Source organism: Pangasianodon hypophthalmus, chromosome 14, assembly GCF_027358585.1.
Source record: "Pangasianodon hypophthalmus isolate fPanHyp1 chromosome 14, fPanHyp1.pri, whole genome shotgun sequence".
NCBI lineage: Eukaryota > Metazoa > Chordata > Actinopteri > Siluriformes > Pangasiidae > Pangasianodon > Pangasianodon hypophthalmus.
In genome coordinates, this window is record NC_069723.1 from 24,297,366 (window position 1) to 24,317,828 (window position 20,463).

General features: G+C 38.9%; 1 protein-coding gene across 1 annotated transcript; it reads right to left on the bottom strand.

The window, feature by feature from the left end:
* Positions 1-345: 345 nt before the first annotated feature.
* On the bottom strand, positions 346-20,402 carry espnlb (espin like b). The gene is made up of 10 exons (XM_034310562.2): positions 19,362-20,402; positions 18,385-18,575; positions 16,676-16,862; positions 15,352-15,534; positions 13,593-13,718; positions 4,750-4,896; positions 4,248-4,365; positions 3,655-3,767; positions 2,985-3,158; positions 346-2,684 (listed from the first exon to the last, which is right to left on the bottom strand). Exons 1-10 carry the CDS (start codon positions 19,650-19,652, stop codon positions 1,203-1,205), a joined length of 3,012 nt encoding a protein of 1,003 aa, XP_034166453.1. The 5' UTR covers positions 19,653-20,402; the 3' UTR covers positions 346-1,202.
* Between the last annotated feature and the right edge of the window lie 61 nt (positions 20,403-20,463).

Below are 20,463 nucleotides of genomic sequence, written 5' to 3' on the forward strand. Positions count from 1 at the left end.
AGTCCTGAAGATGTTAGAAACTGTAAAGTTACAGCTTTATCTCTGGCAGGACTCTTTCCATAAATGTTAAATAACCAATATGGTGGCAACAAATCAGTCGAGCCAAGTCATTACCTTCCACTGGCAGTTAGATTGTGCTTTATTCTGCTGGCCACTATGTGGAGCTGCAGTTTATTATAAAAGCACATATACTTCTTGTGTGTAATAAACCCCGTACATGTAAACACACCAAGGCTACTGCTGATAGTGAATTGGTGACAACAATTTTAATATTTCAAACCAAATTTATGTTTATTAAAGATATCAAAATGATTACATTAAGACATACCTGTATGATGTTATGTTTCATTCACATCCTTTTCTAACAAGCCATATGAGCTCTTTATTTTTAAAAATAAATTAGTATTTATTTCTTTGTTTGACAAATTTGTTCGGCCTTAGTTCCTCCTTGTGAGGATGCAATGACAGGATGTGAGGACAGACAATTTGACACCAAATGTATTCCAAATGAGACATTCTTGCTCACTGAAACATCACTTTGAAGCAGTGTCACTTACTGATGACTCGTTGCTCAGTATCGTCTGTCACTGGTCTTACACAAACAGGACACAATGTGATTACAAAGTTAATTAATATTTATCAAAACCTCTTCTCTCCTTACTCCCTAAAGACAACCTGAAATCAAAGCTGACCTTTACCTTGTTAGCTTGTGTCCTTGGCCAGATTTTGCATGAATAAAACCTATCCAAATATGCCATTTCATTTGGAAATGTGTCATGTTGCATAAAAATGCTTTCAAATTTTCAGTTTCATGTTGTCTTCAGTATCTCTAAAGGCATTCATTATTCAATGTCCTTAACAATGGAAGACTTGATGGAAGCTGTTTTTTCGGTCCATAGTTTGAAAAATGTAGCATCGAGTAGGCAAGGAAGTATCAGGTACAGTATTTAGAAGCAACTACAATACAAGCTTGTCAACGTTTATGTTCTTTGCACCATGTTCTTATAGTATCAAAAATATTTAGGCTGTTGAATGTGTTGTGGCATTTCATGTGACATTTCATTAATTTCAAGCTAATGTGACTGGTTATCTTATTACAATCTTAATACAAGTCTAAATACAAACAGCAACACAAGCATACAGTTCATCTGCAGTTCAAAGCATATTAGTAACAATAATAACAGAACAATCCAAACCAAACACTAATGTTCAAAGTCAAACAACTCTGCTTCTTTCTCCTTCCAGAAAACAAAGCTCCGGTCAATGTATTTACAGATTTCATCGTTAGTAAAATATGACCAGTCTGTGCTCCCATCTGCCCTGTGGTTTCTCTCATCTTGTGCAACATCCTCAACCATAACTCTAGGAACTGTCCTCACCTCAGAGTCCTTCAAAGGCCTTCTGGCTGGGACCTTTGTTTTTGTCCCAAAGAAACGGGCCTTGATGTCTTCGAAGCCGTCTTTCCATTGCCTTCTCCCGTCCTCTATGTCTCTCAGGACAGCCCGATGGAAATCTCTAACTGTCTCCCATGGGAAGTCCCCCACGTGGTCGAATACTTCAAAGCAGAGCAGGTGTCTCATTTTGCGCTCATCAGCGGGCAGGTCCTGCTCCAGGATGTGGAAGTACCCCAGCATGAACAAGTCAAGGGTCAAGCTTTCATAAGGCACAGGTGCACCATCTACTCGAGGGAGGAAGTGCTCAGGGGAATAAGTGACCGTCTTTCTCTGGAGGTTCCGGATCTGGCGTGAGGGAACCCCTGAGTTGATGGCCCTCCAGTTGCGAATCATTTTGTCTATAGCTGTCCTTTGTCTGTAGAGATGATACAGGGAGCCACCGGTCGACTGATGGACTGTCGGCACACTGTGATCTTTGATGCATGTCTCAGCTGATCTCTGCGTATCTAGTTCTTGTTTCATTTTAGCTCTCATTGAGATTGCATAGGCAGACTTTTTCCAGTGACCCAAGAACAAGACAACGATCCGCTCTTTGCGCAAGCTGGTGGTCTCCAGAACCTTAGCTGGTTCCTCGCTGGTGGTATGTTTGCAATTTAGGCTGCAGTCATTAACAAGATTGAGGTCTTGATTGAGGACAACCCCTGTTTGTGAGGGATTAGACACATTCTGCTGCTTGGGATTGGACTTAGACATGTTGTTTAACATCCCTGAAAATGGATAGATGTTCCCAATCTGACCTTCAAAGGTGGACCTTAGATTCCTCACAGAAACTCCTGAGAGCTGGATCTCCATTTCCACCTTCTCTCGCTTGCCCCTATGCCTTTCCGGCTGGGTTGAGAATACCGATGCCAGTTCTTTGTTGGGCATTTTGGAGATACCGTCCTCTATGCTTTTGTCTGAGAGGTTGTTCAGAAGCAGGGACATGCTCTTCACGATGCCTGAGATACGGTTGCACCAGACAGGAAGTGCAAGAGCGTCCACCATCTCTGGCTTCTGCTGAAACTGAGTGTTGATGGTGATGTTAACAATGGGAGCAGGTAAGAGAGTTTGGAGTTGCTTGGCCAGACGCGTTAACTCCAGCTCGTAGGCCTGACACTTTTTCTGCAGGGAAACAGTCTCAATCTGTCCCTCCAAGTACACCAAGTCATCCTCCGTTAGCAACTCGCCAAAGGGGCCCAAAATAGCATTGTGAACCTTGGAGTATCTCCAGCCATCCATAGCTTTGTCATCCTGGCAGGAATGAGAGCATAACAAATGACTATCTATCAGAGATTGTGAGTAATTATTTGATTTGTAAATCTGATGTTGGAATGAGAGAACTGTAATTCAAGAGTGTCCAGAGAGGATGATAATGTATGTGGGTCCATTTGTGTGAGGCTTTCAAACAATTGAAAAGAAGGGCTCCTGATCAACTCAAGCAGGGAAGACACTGTTTATATCAATGAAGTGATGGAGTTTGTGAAGTATACATTTTTGTGTGTGTGTGTGGGGGGGGGGGGATTATGTTGGATCACTGGAGATGATGCCTACCTTTCTCCATTGGTCTTCATCATCCTGAAGTCTTGCTTGAAGTTTACGCACCATCACTTGCCTCTTCCACTCTGCAATGGGCCTTCCATGTTCATCATGTGTAGGAACCAACGAGTCTATATCAGCGAGATTCACCTCCTCTGCTGGGAGCGCGACCATTCCATTTTCACCTTTCTACAAAAAACAAAGTTGAGAATAAAAACTATAATAACCCTTTTGTTCTGTTTGGATCACCTACTGATCTCAAATGTAGCTGATCAGCCAATATGCATTTGCTTCTCTTTTGTCTTTTTATAAGCACATGCATGTGGATGTGTTGAAAAATGCTGAGTGTATGATCACCAATTAACCACATGTTGATCACTTGTTGACTTGGAGTGACTAAAAAAGAAAGCCGGCCCATAGCATTCTAGCGTTCAGGTACATGGTGATCTTTTGAAGTTTATAGTAGACAGGAATTCCTACTGTGAACTAAACTCCATCAGCAAGTCTTTGTGAAATTTACAGACATGATCGTGCATGAGATAGACTTCCTTAACTCGTCCGCTACATTAACCTCAGAGCTCCAGTGCATGTCTTAGTTGGTCCATTATATTTGAAGTAAAGGGAATATCTGATTTTTTTGGCTGAAGCATTCCATTTAAAAACTGCAATCGACAAACATATTCACCACATGTCCAGTAAAGACTGCTGTTATTCCTGCATGTCTCCAGGATCTTAAGGACTTCATCTGAGGCACCGGTGCCTCGCTTTCCTCTGAGCACATTCTCATGGTGGACACAACTGCATGAAGAAACATAGGGAGTCAGAAGCCATTTTATGGTCAGAAAATTTAAAACTAAAATTTTTAGCTAATACAATAAGGTTCCAATGATGACAAATTAAACTATATGGCCAAAAGTATGAGTACCAAACATCCCATTCCAAAACCATGGGCCAAAACCATATAATATAATATTATATTATACTATATACCATATAACCATAATACCATATAATATTGAGTTGTTCCCCCTTTGCTGTTATAATAAGCTCCACTCTTCTGGGAAGCTTTCCACTAGATGTTGGAGTGTGGCTGTGAGGATTTGTGTTCATTCAGCTACAAGAGCATTAGTGAGTCCAGGCGCTGATGTTGGCCGAGGAGGTCTCGGGTGCAGTCTTTTGGCCATATAGTGTCCTGACTGATGATGCTCCTCTATAGTATGTTACTGAAAATTTATGAGAATTTCAAATTGATTGCAAAGCTTAGATGAGATCTCTGACCTGCTGATGCCACTTGGACATGTTGAATGGAGCTGATTCCAGTTCTAGTGGATTGTGAGGCTGAAGAATCGGGGGTCGATGGATAGAGACGAGGTTGAGGAGGAACCTCCTTCACTGGCTGCTAGGAACACAGCACAAACACAAGAAGTAAGAGTCTGTCTTTTGAATGTTAAAAAGTTACAAGGGAAGTGGTAGCTCAGTGGTAGCTCAGTGGTCAACTCCCAGCACCACCAAGCTGCCACTGCTGGACCCTTGAGCAAGGCCCTTAACCCTCAGCTGCTCAGCTGTATAAATGAGATAATTGTAAGTCGCTCTGGATAAGGGCATCTGCCAAATGCCATAAATGTAAATGTAAGCTACAAGCCTAATGCACAGCCTTGAGTTTAGTATCGAGCAAATATCATAAACCATGATAAAATGTTCATTATTTATATCAGGACATGCCTACTTATAAATGCTCTTCCTTTTAAAGGAGAGGTAATATTATTCTTGTGTTTTTTACCTTGCTGTTCTCCATAGCAGTGTTACAACTTTGCTCACTGGACTGCTCAGTAACGTTTAGATGATGACCTTCTGTCCCAAACGGTGTCCTTTCCTCTTCTATCAGAATGATCTCCGGTGGAAGAAGATGGTCCTCTGACTCATAAAGCTATAGAACATGACATAGCAAGCATATATAAAATGTATATCACTATACATTTCTCCACAGAATATAATTGGCCACAGTGTGTTCAGATATTCAGTTGCTGTAGAATGTATATATAGAGTATTTATAGCAGGTTTGATCCAAAAATCATGGGCAAAGTCTTTAGCAAAGACCAAATAAAAGCCAAGTTTCATTTTTTTGTTTTGTCAAATGTATTAAGCTGAATAATCTGATGGACCAATTAGAAAACATTCATAAGCACATCATCTCTAGTTAACTACGAGGGCCTAGGAGTTTGTGTGTGTGTTTTTTTAATATATATAATGTGGGGTGCCAATATTTCCAGCAGAGACTCTAATACTATTCAGGTTTAAGCTATTGAATAAGCTGATGGAATCCAACCATGTTGTCCAAATCTGTGGGTCCATTAATGCACTTGTCAGGGTGCCGAACATGGCGCTGGACTACATCACCCATCAGCCCCAGCATGTCACATGACCCTGTCACATGTCTCACCATGCCCTCACACCTGTTTGTGTTACCCCTAATCAGCACCCCTATTTAAGTTCTAGCTTCTGTGGGTTTCTTTGTCAAGCTTCTGTTGTTGCTGTCATCCTCGTGTGTCCTCGTGTGGTCCACAGCCCCGGTTATTGTTTGTATATTCTCTGGTCTAGTTCTGATTCCTGTTTTCATGGTTTTGGTTTCTTACTGCATGTTTCTTTAATAAAGTCTGCAATCGTATCCGCCGCCTCCTGCATTACATCACAGCGCTCATTCTAATACGTTATTGTTTCTATAGCAACAGCTCTTTCACAGGGACTCGTACAGCGGACACTCCACATAAACGGATTAAAAAGATGTGTGTAATCATCATGTTTATTGGTGACATTTTCTGTTAGGAGAAATGTGTTTATTTAACATGTATGGAAGGAGTCTCCAGTGTCAGCGCTTTGTAACAGTCAGAGGTAGAGCTGTAACTTTAAATTTTCTGACATCTTCAGGACAGAGGAGTTTACACTTTGCGATTTCTCAGTAACATGACAAGCGTTTTTTTTTGTCTTATTAACTTCAAGACAGTGAAGGAAGAGAGGCTGGAGAGGGAACGACTGTTTACAGCTGCTATAACATCAGTGAGAACAGGAACTAACTTCTTTCACTGACGTTCCACGACATTAAATGAAACTATAAATGGATGAAATGTCATGTGACATCATTCTTTAATAAATAAGAAAAAATGCAGTTGTTGCTAAATTGCTGTTGTAAGAGAGGAAACAACAACAACAAAAAAAAAAACACAGGGAATGTGTTATTATAGTAAAAATAGTTACTGCACTTCATCACACTATGCCACACTTCTTCTTCTTCTTGTTCTTATTGTTGTTGTTGTTGTTATTATTGTTATTATTATTACCATGTATTTTGCTGTTCAATGGTCTTAAGAACTAGAAGTAGAAAACTAGAAAATGACGTAACATGACTGTGTATTTGCAAAGAACTTTAAAACTTTACAAACTTACAATAAATTGTATTCTGCCTCATTGGAACAATTGGAACTTGGTCAATATATAGCTCTTTTATTACAATAATTTTATTTACATTTATTTAAATCCTTGTACCCCTTTAAAAAAAATCACTATATAACAGTATTGTCTTTTCCATAACATAATTACAAATTAAAAAAAAAGGTTAAAAATTTGAAAAGTTGGGGAAAAAAAGCCATGTAGTATTTCTACAACTATAGTATTAAGGTAACTTTGTGAAGTGTAATTAGAAATGTGGGTAATTATTGAGATCTGGGAATTAAAAAGAAAAATAATACACACATGACTAAGGACTATAAAAGCTAGGGATTAGGAAGAGTAAGCACTACTGAACACTGCATTCAGCTGTCCGTCAGTGTCCTAAACTCTAATGCGGATCCATGGATCGTGCGTAATAAAATCACAGACACTCTGTTGTGAAACTGACTCACTGAAACTCTCACAACTCATGAATGCAGAAGAAAAATGTCCTGAGGTCAAATCCAGTAGAATTAGAATGAAGTCCTCGACTGTGAAGCAATTTCATTAAAAGCAGAGCCTCCGGGAAGCAGATAAAGATGGAAGAAAAGGGAAATATGAATGAAACGTATCCTGCTTTCAACCCAGTAGTGCACTAGACGAAGGCAGCCTACAGAGCAGGATATTTTAGGCTCAGGTTGCCTCTGAATAGGATGAGTCGGGTTACACTGGACCTGCGGTTGCAGTGATTAAAGGATCTTAATGCTTTATACTATCTTAAACCTAATGCTGTTAAAGAGATACACCTTCTCATGCTGCACATAATCAGGGAATATAATAATGACCAAAAAATATCACATAATATCCTAATAAAGAGTGTGCAAAACCAGTAGGACTCTCATTATTATAGTATTATTATAGTTTTATTTACATCTTGTTTTTTTTTCTCATCAGTTTTTCCTCCCACATCTTTCATTTGCGTAACAGACAATTCATAGTATTTCTCAATTTATATTCAGAGAATAAAAAAGCTCCATTTGATAACAGACACTAGAGACTGTGCTGCTCTACAGTACAAAATAATAAACATATAACCGTAACAGCAGTTTACTTTAACAAATGGGCCAGTTTATTGCCTCCTTTTGTATAGTAACGTTCACAAAGGTTTCCAAAGCAGCCTTTTTTTAAAATCATATGGAACCCATACATATAAATGCCACAGAATTAGGACCAGATGCTAATTTAAAGCCGAGTTAGTAAGCTAATTATACAACTTGACTGGCAAAGCCATAGAAGTGTTAATGAGTTCTTTCCTGAGAATTTAGATCTACCTTAACTCAAATACGAAAGTCATAATAATAACACTTGAAGAAGGATATTTTCAGTCTTACACATTTTCTTTAGTTTTAAGATGTATTTACGCACCATTATTTACATCTAATTTTGACCAGTACCTAATAATATACAATTTATTTTTAGAAAAAAGCAGTACTAGTGCTACCACTTAACACGGGAAATGGTGCTAGTACTTGCGAAGGAGTTTACATTTAGTTGTAAATTAATTTGCATAAAAAGTATATTGAATGTAGATGTAACATAAATGTAAATGTTAGAACTTACAGTAGTAACGTGCAGTAATGGCGGTCAGGGTGCAGATCGACTCCAGTGAAGGAGCAGAGGGAAGTCTGTAGAGCTCAGATCAGTGATGCCTTGATTATCACATTAGTGTCTGAATGCCTAAGCATCTCTGCTCTATTATGAGGAGGTCTTCGTAGCGAGGTGTTATTGAATAATTAAATGTGCGGGGTTGAGTGTCCCGCCGTTTCTCAAAATCACGAGGGGTCTGATGACCATGTATAGGATGTACGGCACTGTATGTACACAACACAGCCCCAAACACAGAGAGGGTGAAAACCTAACCTACAACAACCTACACCTACAGTGTAATTGAATGTGTGTGCAGTGTGCTATGGACCAGCACTTTAACATATATACAGCACAGTCATGCCCAGAAGTCCTGTAGTTATGATATCTGATAGCAAAACTAGCACAAGTTTTTACTCAACATATTCATTAAAACAAATTAATTTATCTGGAAATGATTAAAGGTATTGTAAAATATGAAACTGGAATTTATCTATTCATCCTGTTAACACAACATTATTTTTTTAAACTGTTGTCACTCCTTAAGGCCTCAGCATACTTAATGCAGCGGTGACATTTGCAAGGTTTGTACAAAGACAAACGCACCTTCTCGAGTTTACAAGCTTGCATACTCTCTGCCATTTTATTTTGGGCCTCACGTAAGAATGCTGAGGAATGAATTTTTCCACTGAGAAAGGTCACTGGCAAAGAGCAGAACACTGAGCTACTGATATTTCAAACAAACCCCTGAAACAAGATGATGGAACACTGATCTCAGCTTTAAGGACCAAAAACAGTATAGTCTGGAACCCAAACTAACACCTGAAAGTGGACATGGCTGTGGACAACCTCCACGAGATTTTCTAGGCTAACTCTCTAGGATTGACCATTTGACGTGGGGTGAGAAACAAAAAAGAAGATGTCTGATGCCCTAAGCTTGGAGAATCCCCTCTAGAACCAGGACAACATATAACAATGAGTCTGAGATGGTGTTCTGAGGAAGACTTACGGACACTGAACACATCATTTGTCTCTTTGACTGTGGGAGGTTTGGGGACCAGCATGAAAAGACAGGTTTTGGATAATTGGCCAACTTCTACCAGAAACCCAAAGGTACATGAGACCAGAGTCAGTTTGGTAGGTGCTAGATGATGTAGCCCTAAAGATGTGGCCAAGAATTATTACGCAGGACAAACTGAATGTATGAATCTCCTTGATTGTAGACCGTAGACATTGCAGAGGTTCAGCTTGGTAAAAATGGTTCCCACATAGAGCAGGTTGTATGCTGTGGACAGTAGTGAAGCTGGTACTGGTTCTTGACAGGTCATGGTCATCAACACAAGGGTGAATATATTAAGAATACCAGATATGAGAACGGTGGAGTACTCAATTTATGGCTGTAGTCTCAGGTGAAGAGAGAGACAAGGTCACCTTGAGGAGCACAGATACCATGGCTATAGTCCATTACATGAGGAGACAGATATCTAGCTTTATCACTTGCCATGGATATCAGTGGAAGTTAGAACTGGCTTATGTCACTGACCTTGTTTGGTCCAAGGTAGTCCAACACCTTCATCCTTCTTCTCCATGAAATAAAGGGGGACAAATGGAAAATGGTATCATCTAAGTTCATGATGGTAGCCTTTTTCAGTCCATGGGTTCCATTGCAGGACCTTATCCATCCTACCCATGAATTACACCCCAGTAGCACAGGTGGACAGTTGGATAATACGAGGAAAGAGGGAAAAGGGCTTTCCAGATGCATTCATCCATTACTGCAGTCACAAGAACATGATGAACACCTTTGTTGCCGAGGGTTCTGCTGTCTAAGGCGGCCATGGTCAGTGGGTGATCCAGCTATCTATGTGGTGGGGGTGCATGAGATTCCTCATATTGCTGGTTCTTCCAAGAAATTCAGGATTCAACCTCAATTATCACATTTAATACAAGTGCTGTTCTGCTTTTTCAAAATTGCTCATGTAAAATATGTTAGTGGTTGTAGTTTTCTGAAAAACTCAGACCCAGAGAAACCAAGTATATACAAAAGTTGGCCCCAAGAACAAGTGGATTAATGCTTTAACAACATATAAAATGTTTCTGGGAAAGTGTTCAAGTGTTTGACTAATGGTCCTCCTGATGCGACCAAAGTGTTCTGCTTTTTTCACAAATAATTCACATGGCCTTAAGCATCTATTTTACTACTACATTTTCTCCCAGTTATTGCTCAGCTGCATCCTTCACCCATAGCGTGCCTGGAACACACAAAAGAGTAGCTCCAAAAACTCTGCCTGTGTAAACAAGAACCAAATCACAATATAAACGAGAGGTCACGATACAGCTAACTGCCATCATCCTGATGGATTGCTCTGGAGGGAGAATGGCAATCTGGCACACATCTGAGGCTCTGAAACCTGATACAGAGGAGCTCGAATGACGCTTCTTCTCTACAGCTCCGGAGATGGAGGAATGATAGCTGATATCCACCAGACAGACAGAACGCTAACTGTTCCATCGGTTCTTATCATTACACATTATCTACTTTTAATGTGTATTGCTGTTATAGTGACAAGCCAGGAATGATGGTGGCTAGTTTTCCACTCCATTTATATGGCATTGCTTCACATGACTGTCTTCAGCATTTACATCAGCAGTGTTGGTGTTCGAAGTGAACATGAGACTAGATGATGATACAAGATAATCAAGTTGTATTCCTTTACTTAATGGTATTAAGGCCAAATAGATATATACAGTACTGTGCAAAGGTCTTGGCACTCTATTTTTTTTAATACAAACTTTGTTATAGATGTTTATTTTCTGACTTCTACATTATTGATTCAGTACAAAAACATTTTAGATTCCAAACATTAGTTTTCCAGCACAAAATGAAATGTTACAGAAAAATGTTTGTATGTCAGTAAAGAAAGCAGCAGATTCCATAAGAGACACTTTTCAGATAAAAACATAATGAAGGCTGCTGGGTTTCGCTGCAGAAATAAGAAGCGAGTCGACAGTCAAAGTCTCCAGAAGAACTGTGGCTGCTTCTGCAAGATGCTCAGTAACACTTCCAGCTCATTTCCTTAGAAAACTGCACACACTGCACCTCAGATACTGCTTTATTTATTTAAAGCGAAGGATCGTCACATTAAATATTGACTTTGTTTCATTTATTACTGTTTACTGCTCTTTATAGTATTTTTTAAAATGTAGAAACATTTAATTTCATTATTTTTGAAGGCATCTTTTCTCTACAGCATTTCTTTGCATGTGCCTAAGACTTTTGCACAGAACTGTATATCAATTTAAATTTTAATATAATGAATGATCAGTTTGTCTTGTATTTAGTGGCTCAGTAACTAGTAACTAATACTTAAGGAATAGTTCACTAATATATCAGAATGAGTCATATTCGGAGTCGGGTTACGTACAGCGAGGCCCAAAAGTGAAAATGCTTCTATTTTGCGTTCTTTTTTTTAAAAATACAATTATATATAATCAGCAGTAACTTAAGTGAAAAATAGAATCTAGAAATTTTAACATGAATTTAACACGAGTTTCGGTATTTGGTACCTCCTCCTTTTGCGTTATTGACAGCTTGCACTCCAGCTGACACAGAGTTTGTGTAAAATCTGATGATGCATGTTAGATCAAATCCATAGGAGTGTCGTCTGATCACGTGCTTCAGTCTAAGGGATATGATTAAAGGAAAATCTGATCTTTTGTACAGTGGAGTTAACATGGCCAATATCACAAATATGCTTGAGTTTAAACCTAGAAATAGTGCAAGATTTCATAGATTCAAGATACTGAACATTTCCTTTTCTGTTTACATTTTTCAAAATTCTAAAAACATTCAGTTTATTTCCAATTTTAAAAAGAATTCAGATTTTGAGTGTGGTCTCAGACTTTTGGACCCCACTGTAGCATCTTAATTCGATTTTCATATTCAGATGAATAAAATAATCTGCGTGCAGTTTCATGCCTCCGATGTTGCCAGATTTTTCATGAGTAGAAGCTTACGAGACGGCGTTTTTCTAAATCACTGCATTTAAACACTCATCACTAAACACAGTTTTTTGCTCAAACTCCACCCCATGTCCGTAAACTCTTGCGCAACTTCTGAATAGCATTTAAGTCCATAGTTATGTTTGTAGTCTGAATACTGATGTGTGCAATTTCTGTATTAAACCCTCTCTGTGTGCGTAACTCAACTCTGGATATCATTAAAGAAAGATTAATGATGACAGATTAAAGAATTGATTTAACAAAGAGAATATAAAGGGCTTCTACATTGTGAGTAAATTATGACAGACACACAGTTCTGTGCGAAAGTCTTAGACACATGCAAAGAAATGCTGTAGAGCAAAGATGCCTTAAAATATAATGAAACTAAACGTTTCTACATTTAAAAAATACTATAAAGAGCAGTAAACTGTAATAAATGAAACAAAGTCAATATTTAATGTGACGATCCTTCGCTTTAAAATAAAGCAGTATCTGAGGTGCAGTGTGTGCAGTTTTCTAAGGAAATGAGCTGGAAGTGTTACTGAGCATCTTGCAGAAGCAGCCACAGTTCTTCTGGAGACTTTGACTGTCGACTCGCTTCTTATTTCTGCAGCGAAACCCAGCAGCCTTCATTATGTTTTTATCTGAAAAGTGTCTCTTATGGAATCTGCTGCTTTCTTTACTGACATACAAACACTTTTCTGTAACATTTCATTCTGTGCTGGAAAACTAATGTTTGGAATCTAAAATGTTTTTGTACTGAATCAATAATGTAGAAGTCAGAAAATAAACATTTATAACAAAGTTTGTACTAAAAAAAATATAGGGTGCCAAGACTTTTGCACAGTACTGTATTCTCATTAACAATCTACTAAACAGCCAAAATCTGAATATGTGCAAATTTCCCCACGTAAATATTGATGTAACTTTCACCATAAGGAAATAAACCATGAGTAGTGTTAAGTCAGAACTTACGTTAACACGTATTAATTGACATTTGTTTAAATGTTGTTAAAATCTGCCTGCACTCTAGAATAACTGCTTATTCAATCCATGACTAAAAAAATAAGAAGGGATAAATTAGAATAAATAAATAAAATGACATGTTTCTAAATGTCGATAACTTCCTGATCTCTGGTCTCTAGGTGTAAATCCTGGAACTTATTCAGCCTCAGGACTGAGATTGGCTAGCTAACTGTGTTCCTGAAGGAGCTGTTCATGCTGGTCATTGTGGGCTTCATTTTACTGCCTGAACGGTTTACCATCAATGTAGATGTTGCATATTTGGCTTATTTGATTTATTATGAGGGTTAGTTACCTTGCTAATGTTCCTTATGGTCATTGTTTGTTCACGTTAACTAATAAGTTCCATAATGTTGGTTAAGGGAACCTTAATGTAAAGAGTTAATGAAAGTTGCACACTGTGTTAGTCCAGCAGGCGGCAGTGTCGAGTCACTGAAGCTGAGGGAGTTAATAATGTAAAATGTTATAATGTAGTGAGAGAGTGCTTCATTTTGGGGTTGGTCTCACACACACACACACACACACACACACCTGAGCTGATCGGAGGAGAGCGGCGCATTCACGGTGGCCGTTATATTCTGCCAGTTCCACTGCACTGAATCCGTCCACATCCTTCTCCAGTGGACTGACGTGATGCTCCAGCAGGATCCGACAACACTGACGGAATATTACTTTATATTAATTCAGACTGAGTTTAGTTACAGGGGTGTAGGACACATGTATAACCCCCCAGACCCCCCAACCCACATATACACACACACACTCACACATTAATATAACAACCCTAGCACAAATTAATTTTTTTACTGTAATTAATTCTACAACCCAAACCTTTTATTTCTGTGTTTATTTAAAATTCCCTATTGTCTTAAATCACAAATATATTCCCATAATCCAATACTATGTGTATTTGGAAATGGGACAGAATTAATGAGAGAAGGACAGAGAAATAAGAAACAGTAAAAAATAAATAAATATTTCATCATTTTTAAAAAGAGCTAGGACTCAGTATTTAGTTATAATACTTAATAAGAAGATCGTTACCTATTTACAATAGTTTAGTAAAGGGTATAATAGACTTATTCTGATAATGCTTGCAATAATTAATTATATAGTTGTTAAAATGTTTAATTACCTTAATTACCTGGATGGTTCTTCATAATATTTAAGTCGTTAATTACAATATTAAGTTACTTGGTAGCAATATTTATTTGCTTATTTGTTTTCAGTATGGAGAATATTGCTTACTTACAGTTACGGTGCAAATTCAGTCTGTTGCCAATCACAAAATTGAATTAATAACAATGCACCTACAGTATTTATTTTGTTACTACATGTAATTATTTAGTACTTAAAATATTGAAATTAATGAATAGTTACGATATGTATTCAGTAGTTATCACATTTATTCAGTAGCATGTAGTTACTGAATAATTAGTTAAACTGTTTGGTTTGTTGTCTACAATATTTATTTAATCGTTTAATAGTATTTCAGTATTTAGTCAGATGTATTTTGTCAGTTACAATATTAGAGACACTACAATAGTTACAGTTAGTAACAGTATTTAACATATTTAACATATTGTTTAGTTGGAATTACAGAAGCCCTGAACCATTAGTGTGACTTGTTTTTCTGTTATTTTTGTTGTTGTCTTGTTATTTTGTTATTTTGACTAACTCATTTTTTTTAGATATTATCTCATTATTTTGACTTCATAACTTATTTCTTAGTCAAAATAACGAGTTACTAAGACAAAATAACAAGATAATATCTTGAAACAATGAGTTATTAAGTCAAAATAATGAATAGCACTTCACAAAAACTTCAGACCTTGCAGTTCAGAGTTTCCGTATACAATATTCATTTATGTAGCTAAAACTTCAGTTAGTTGGCTAGACATCTTTAAATTATATGTTAATAATTTATAAATGTAAATTAATAAACAATCATACACTATAAGTAAATAAAGGAATAGTACTGTTTTCTTCAGGACGTCGTTACAGCGAGTTCAGTTACAACAGAGAGGGTATCAGTTCATTATCGCATTAAATATACAAATTTTAAAATCAGAACGATTCACATGATTTGACTTGTGTAAACGTTTTTGATTGGTTAAGGACAGGATGAGGGGCGGGGTTAGTGCTTAAAGCTTTAATTACAGCTTCATTCATATGAATAACAGCTAAGGATTTCTACACCTCTTGATGTATAACTCATTTAGTGTGAAAGTAGGTCGAGGGTTTTAAGGGTTGATGCTTTTATTAGATGGTTTGGTTTGTAGATTGGCACCTCGAGTTCTCCGTTCTCGGCGGCGTCGTGCAGTGGTGTTCCACCCCAGTGGTCTCTCAGGATCTTGGCGCCCATGAGAAGCAGACGCTCCAGGATGCGATGGTGTCCCTCACTGGCAGCGAAGTGCAGAGCTGTGGCTCCGTTCACATCCTGACACGACAAGTCCACGTCTGTGAACGACGCCTGAGGAGCACAAACCACATCACCATCAGACACTGAGATTTAACAGAAGGTTCGAGGCAGGAGAGTGTGAGACACTCCGATGAAATACTCTGAACAGTAAATCTGTCTGACTTCTATCACCTACACATACCGTATATTAGCTTTACATCACAGCGCTGCTGAATTCTGGACTCTGATTGGACAGAAGATGTTGATTAAATGTCTATAACAGCAGCTCTGACAGTAGCGCAGGTTTACATTAATGCTCTAGTTCTAATAAGTTATCGTTTCTATAGTAACAGCTCGTTCACAGGGACTCGTTAGACAGATGCTCAAGATAAACAGGTTTTAAAAAACATGTGTTTGTTTTGAAGTTTTCTGTGAGGAGAAGTTTATTTATTTAACGTTTATGCAAGGAGTCTCCAGTGTCAGAGGTAAAGCTGTAACTTTAAGTTTTCTGACATCTTCAGGACTGACGAGTTTTTACGCTTTGCAGTTTCTCAGAAACACGACAAGAGAAAGCAAAAAGAGAGGCTGGTGAGGGAACGACTGTTAATTGCTGCTATAACGTAAGTGAGAACAGGAACTAACTTGTTTCACAGACATTCCACAACAATAAATGTAACTATAAAAGACAAAAAGTAAATGTAAAAGACAAAAAGTATGTTGTGCCATTTATTCCTGAACTAAAAATTGTAATCATTGATAAATTACTGAGGTATAAGAGGAATAAAACACGTGTTGTTAGAGGAAAAGAATCGACTTTGTGGTGGTAACAGTAACTCCGCTTCATCACACCACCTCATTGTTGATGATTATTTTCCTATAACAGCATGACACACAGTGTTTTAGTTCTTATTTCACATCATTCTGACAAACAGGATTTGTATAAAAGTATAGTAGATTCATATCTCTGCATTTAGCTTCTGATTTCTGCCATACATCATGAAATCGCAGGTCTTGCCCTCTACTGCCCAAACTTCCAGCCATCACCATTTTTAACTTGTGTCTATATAGATTTCTAATGCATTTGTTTCCCATAAGACTATAGTAACATGTCACCGCATTAAACAATTAATTAAAATAAAAGCACATCATGGCTTGGAGCATTTTTTCTTTAAAAAATGCTCCAAGCCATGGAAAAGTCCACGCACTGACTCACCAGCCAGACCACCAGAGCGTGGTGGCCCATGTGGGCGGCGGCGTGCAGGGCGCTCATCCCGTCTCGGGCCTGCAGATGGACGTTTGCACCGCAGTCCTTCACCAGAAACTCCACCACATGCAGATGTCCCTCCTGACAGGCCAGGTAAAGGGGCGTGGCTCCGGTGTGCATCTGATGGTCCACACACCTGCAGGGAACGTCGTGGATATGTGACAGTGTACTGGGATTGAACCGGTTACAGACTTCAGGTGCGTTATTATCACTCCCAAGCGTCATGATCTGTGTCTTTGCGTTAGCATTCAACAGCATGGAGGAGATCACGTTTATAACCAACAAACAAAAAATGTACAAAGTACCTGGAGAGGGTTATGAGGTTGGTTCAACTTTCTTCAATTTCATAAGAATAAGAAGCGGTTAAAAAAAGGTACAACTGTAAACTCCACCCCTAATCATAAACTTTCACTTTTAATAAGAATAAATCACAAGCTGTTACATTTTCAACTACAACTACGTAAGGAATAAACCACTGTGTGTGTGTGTGTGTGTGTGTGTGTGTGTGTGTGTGTGTGTGGTGCTGTTATAGTAAAATAATTACAGGGTGCAGTGATGAAGCAGAATTACTGTTACCACCCTGAAGTTGATTAATTTCCTATAACAGCACATCACTAAGTGTTTTATTCCTCTTATACCACAACAATTTGCCAACAATTACATTTTTTGTGTTATTCATTCATTGCTGTGGAACGTATGTGAAACAAGTTAATTCCTGTTCTCATTTTCGTTATAGCCGTGATAAACAGCCGTTACCTCACCAGCCTCTCTTTTTTCTCTCTCTTGAAGAATAAAAACGCAGCTTGTCGTGTGCCTGCGAAACCACAAAGCGTAAACTCCTCTGTCCTGAAGATGTCAGAAAACTTAAAACTTTTCCTCTGATACTAGAGACTCCTTCCTTAAATGTTAAATAAACATCTCCTTACAGAAAACTTCACCATATCAACAATTACATGTTTTTTTAAATCCATTTATTATTAGCAGAGTGTCTGCTGTACTCGTCACTGTGAATGAGCTGTTACTATAGAAACGATAACATATTAGAACGAGCGCATTAATATAAACCTGTGATTTGCAGCTGAACTACTGTCAGAGCTGCTGTTAGAGAAAATTAATCAACACCTTCTGACCAATCAGAATCAAGAATTCAGCTGCGCTGTCGTATATAAACTGCTATAAAGTCTGAAGCCTTATTGTTTCAGTGAGGATCCACTGACGATTCTGGGGAGTTTGAGGGGTTAATGAGACCGTGTGTGTGTGTGTGTGTGTGTGTGAAGATGAGGAAGAGGAGGAGGAAGAGGAGGAACATATGGTAGATAAGAAGCTCCTGATGAATTATTGACTGCTGATCCATGAGCATCCGTTAAGCATATGTTTCCCCTCAACCCCCAAACCTCCACCTCCATTCCATCACTAATGAGCAGCTTCAGAGTGCCATCCACACCTGCTGCAGCCTTTGTGTAAAAGGACAAAACACACACACTCACTCACACACACACACACACTCACACACACACACACACACACACACACACACAGTCACTGTATGAAACCTGAGTCAGAGCTGAATGAATGGTAGGTGTATATGCAATTGTTTTGGGATACTGTAGCCATGTCTGCAGGTGTGTGTCTGTGTGTGTGAGTGTGTGTGTGTTTACTGTGGTGAGTGGGACGTGAGCAGTTTGAGACAGGTGAGGTCTCCGCTTGCAGCAGCGTAGTGGACAGGAAGAGCCCCACAGTGGGTCTGGAGCTCAGCGCTGCCCCCTGCAGTCAGGAGCCACTGCAGAGCATCAGCACGACCGAACCGAGCCGCCAAATGCACAGCTGTGGCTCCTTCACCATCCTGATCCTATACACACACACACACACACACACACACATTTTACTATCCTTAGATGGACTTTACACCTAAATCTAATTTAGCATAACTGCAGTAACCAAAAGGGAAAGTTTTAAGCTCATTTTTTGAAAAGCTACAGGTTTTTGTTTGGTTTTTTGGTAAAAAAGCATTTATTCTCATGGGGACCGGCCCAAATGTCTCCCGAGGTCTAAAGTGTCAGATATTCCTATTCTTGCACAGACATCATTTGGTCCATAAAAAACAGATATAAAACCATGCTCTCTCTCTCTCTCTCACAGACACACACACACACAAGCAGAAAATAACCAATGAATTGTGTGCTATTGATCATTTCTAAATACATAAATTCTTTGTAGAATTAGGCATTGTTTATTATTATTATTATTATTATTATTATTATGGTAAATTTTTGTTCATCACAATCAGTTCATTGATATGTTTATTACTATTGCTTTATTAATACTGTAAAATCCACGTAAACTCTACTAAATTCTGTAAATATTTGTTTGTTTGTTTGTTTGTTTATAAGGCTACATTTTTGGTTAGTGGAGAAGGGGTAAAGAGGTAAAACAAAAAAACAGCATTGCATCTGTGCATACTGTGCTTTTATTTGCCATAACTAATAAAAATTATATTTTAAATAGTAGCACTTACACATTGTACGTAGTCATACAGTCTTCATTATATCTAGAAGTAAACGTTGTACACATTTTTGATCATATCCCCCTTCTCACTTTATGCCTTCCTTAAACACAGCCTGGTTCTGTTCCTCACCTCCAGCCTGCACTCCCCGTGTCCCAGCAGCCATTGCAGCTCCTGCACGTGCCCGGTGGCGGCGGCATCGTGGGCAGCTGTGGCTCCGTTTCTGGCACGTGCATTCCCTTTGAAGTTTGCCTCTCTCACCAGGAAGCACAGGCAATCCATCCGGCCTCCGCGTGCAGCGTGATGAACCGGCGTGGCCCCCTGATCGTCAGCGATGCCCGGCGTCAGACCCCCGGAAGCCCGCAGGACCCTGAGAGCCTCCAGATCGCCCTCACGTGCCGCCTGGATCGCTTTGTGGAGCATCTCGAAGCTGGAGCACTCACAGCAAAGTGAACGCAGTGTGTACAGCTCTGTCTACTCACTGTTACACCACACCCCCTCCCTCATCCCTCCATCCATCCCTCTCTTTCACAAATAATGATACCTGAGCCTCTGTAGTGCTGGAGGGAGGGACAGCTTGTACGCTGAGCAGAAAGAGGAGAAGCACGTTGACCTCACACAGCACAACATGATGTAGCCTTTAGATATTTCAATATCTAATACATAACAAATCCTGATGGCCCAAAATTTCAGCTATTTTCAGTGAGTTAGACCAATCGACCCGGCTCGCCAATAAGATCCGGCTCCTAAACAGCTTCCTGGAGCATTTTCTCTTCCAAACTCTGCCCAGAGTCAATGATCTGTCTCTAAAATGCAAAAATCTTACTCTACATTCTGATTCACCGGATATCATTGTAATGTGCGTGATCTTTACTATAACATCTATTTAAATACATACATATTGTACAAACCAACATATTGTCTGTGTTTAATTTAAATTAAAATAGAATTAGAAGAAAATACGTCTTTCCTGTTTTTCACACAACCTTATTTAAAGGTTTCACCCTGTTGAAGTGTTTAACATCACACACAAGCAGATGATAAGAGTCGATGTTTTTGTAGATGTTGGTCTTCCAGGGAAAAACTCTACACTGTAAAGCATAAAGGAAACAAAAAGACTTAATGACCTACCACAATGAAATGTAAAGTTAAGTCGTGGTGCATTACATCTTGTTCACGTTCATGTGTGAGCCGAGCACGTGAAAGAAAACGTCTGCCGCTTCAGTGGCTTCAT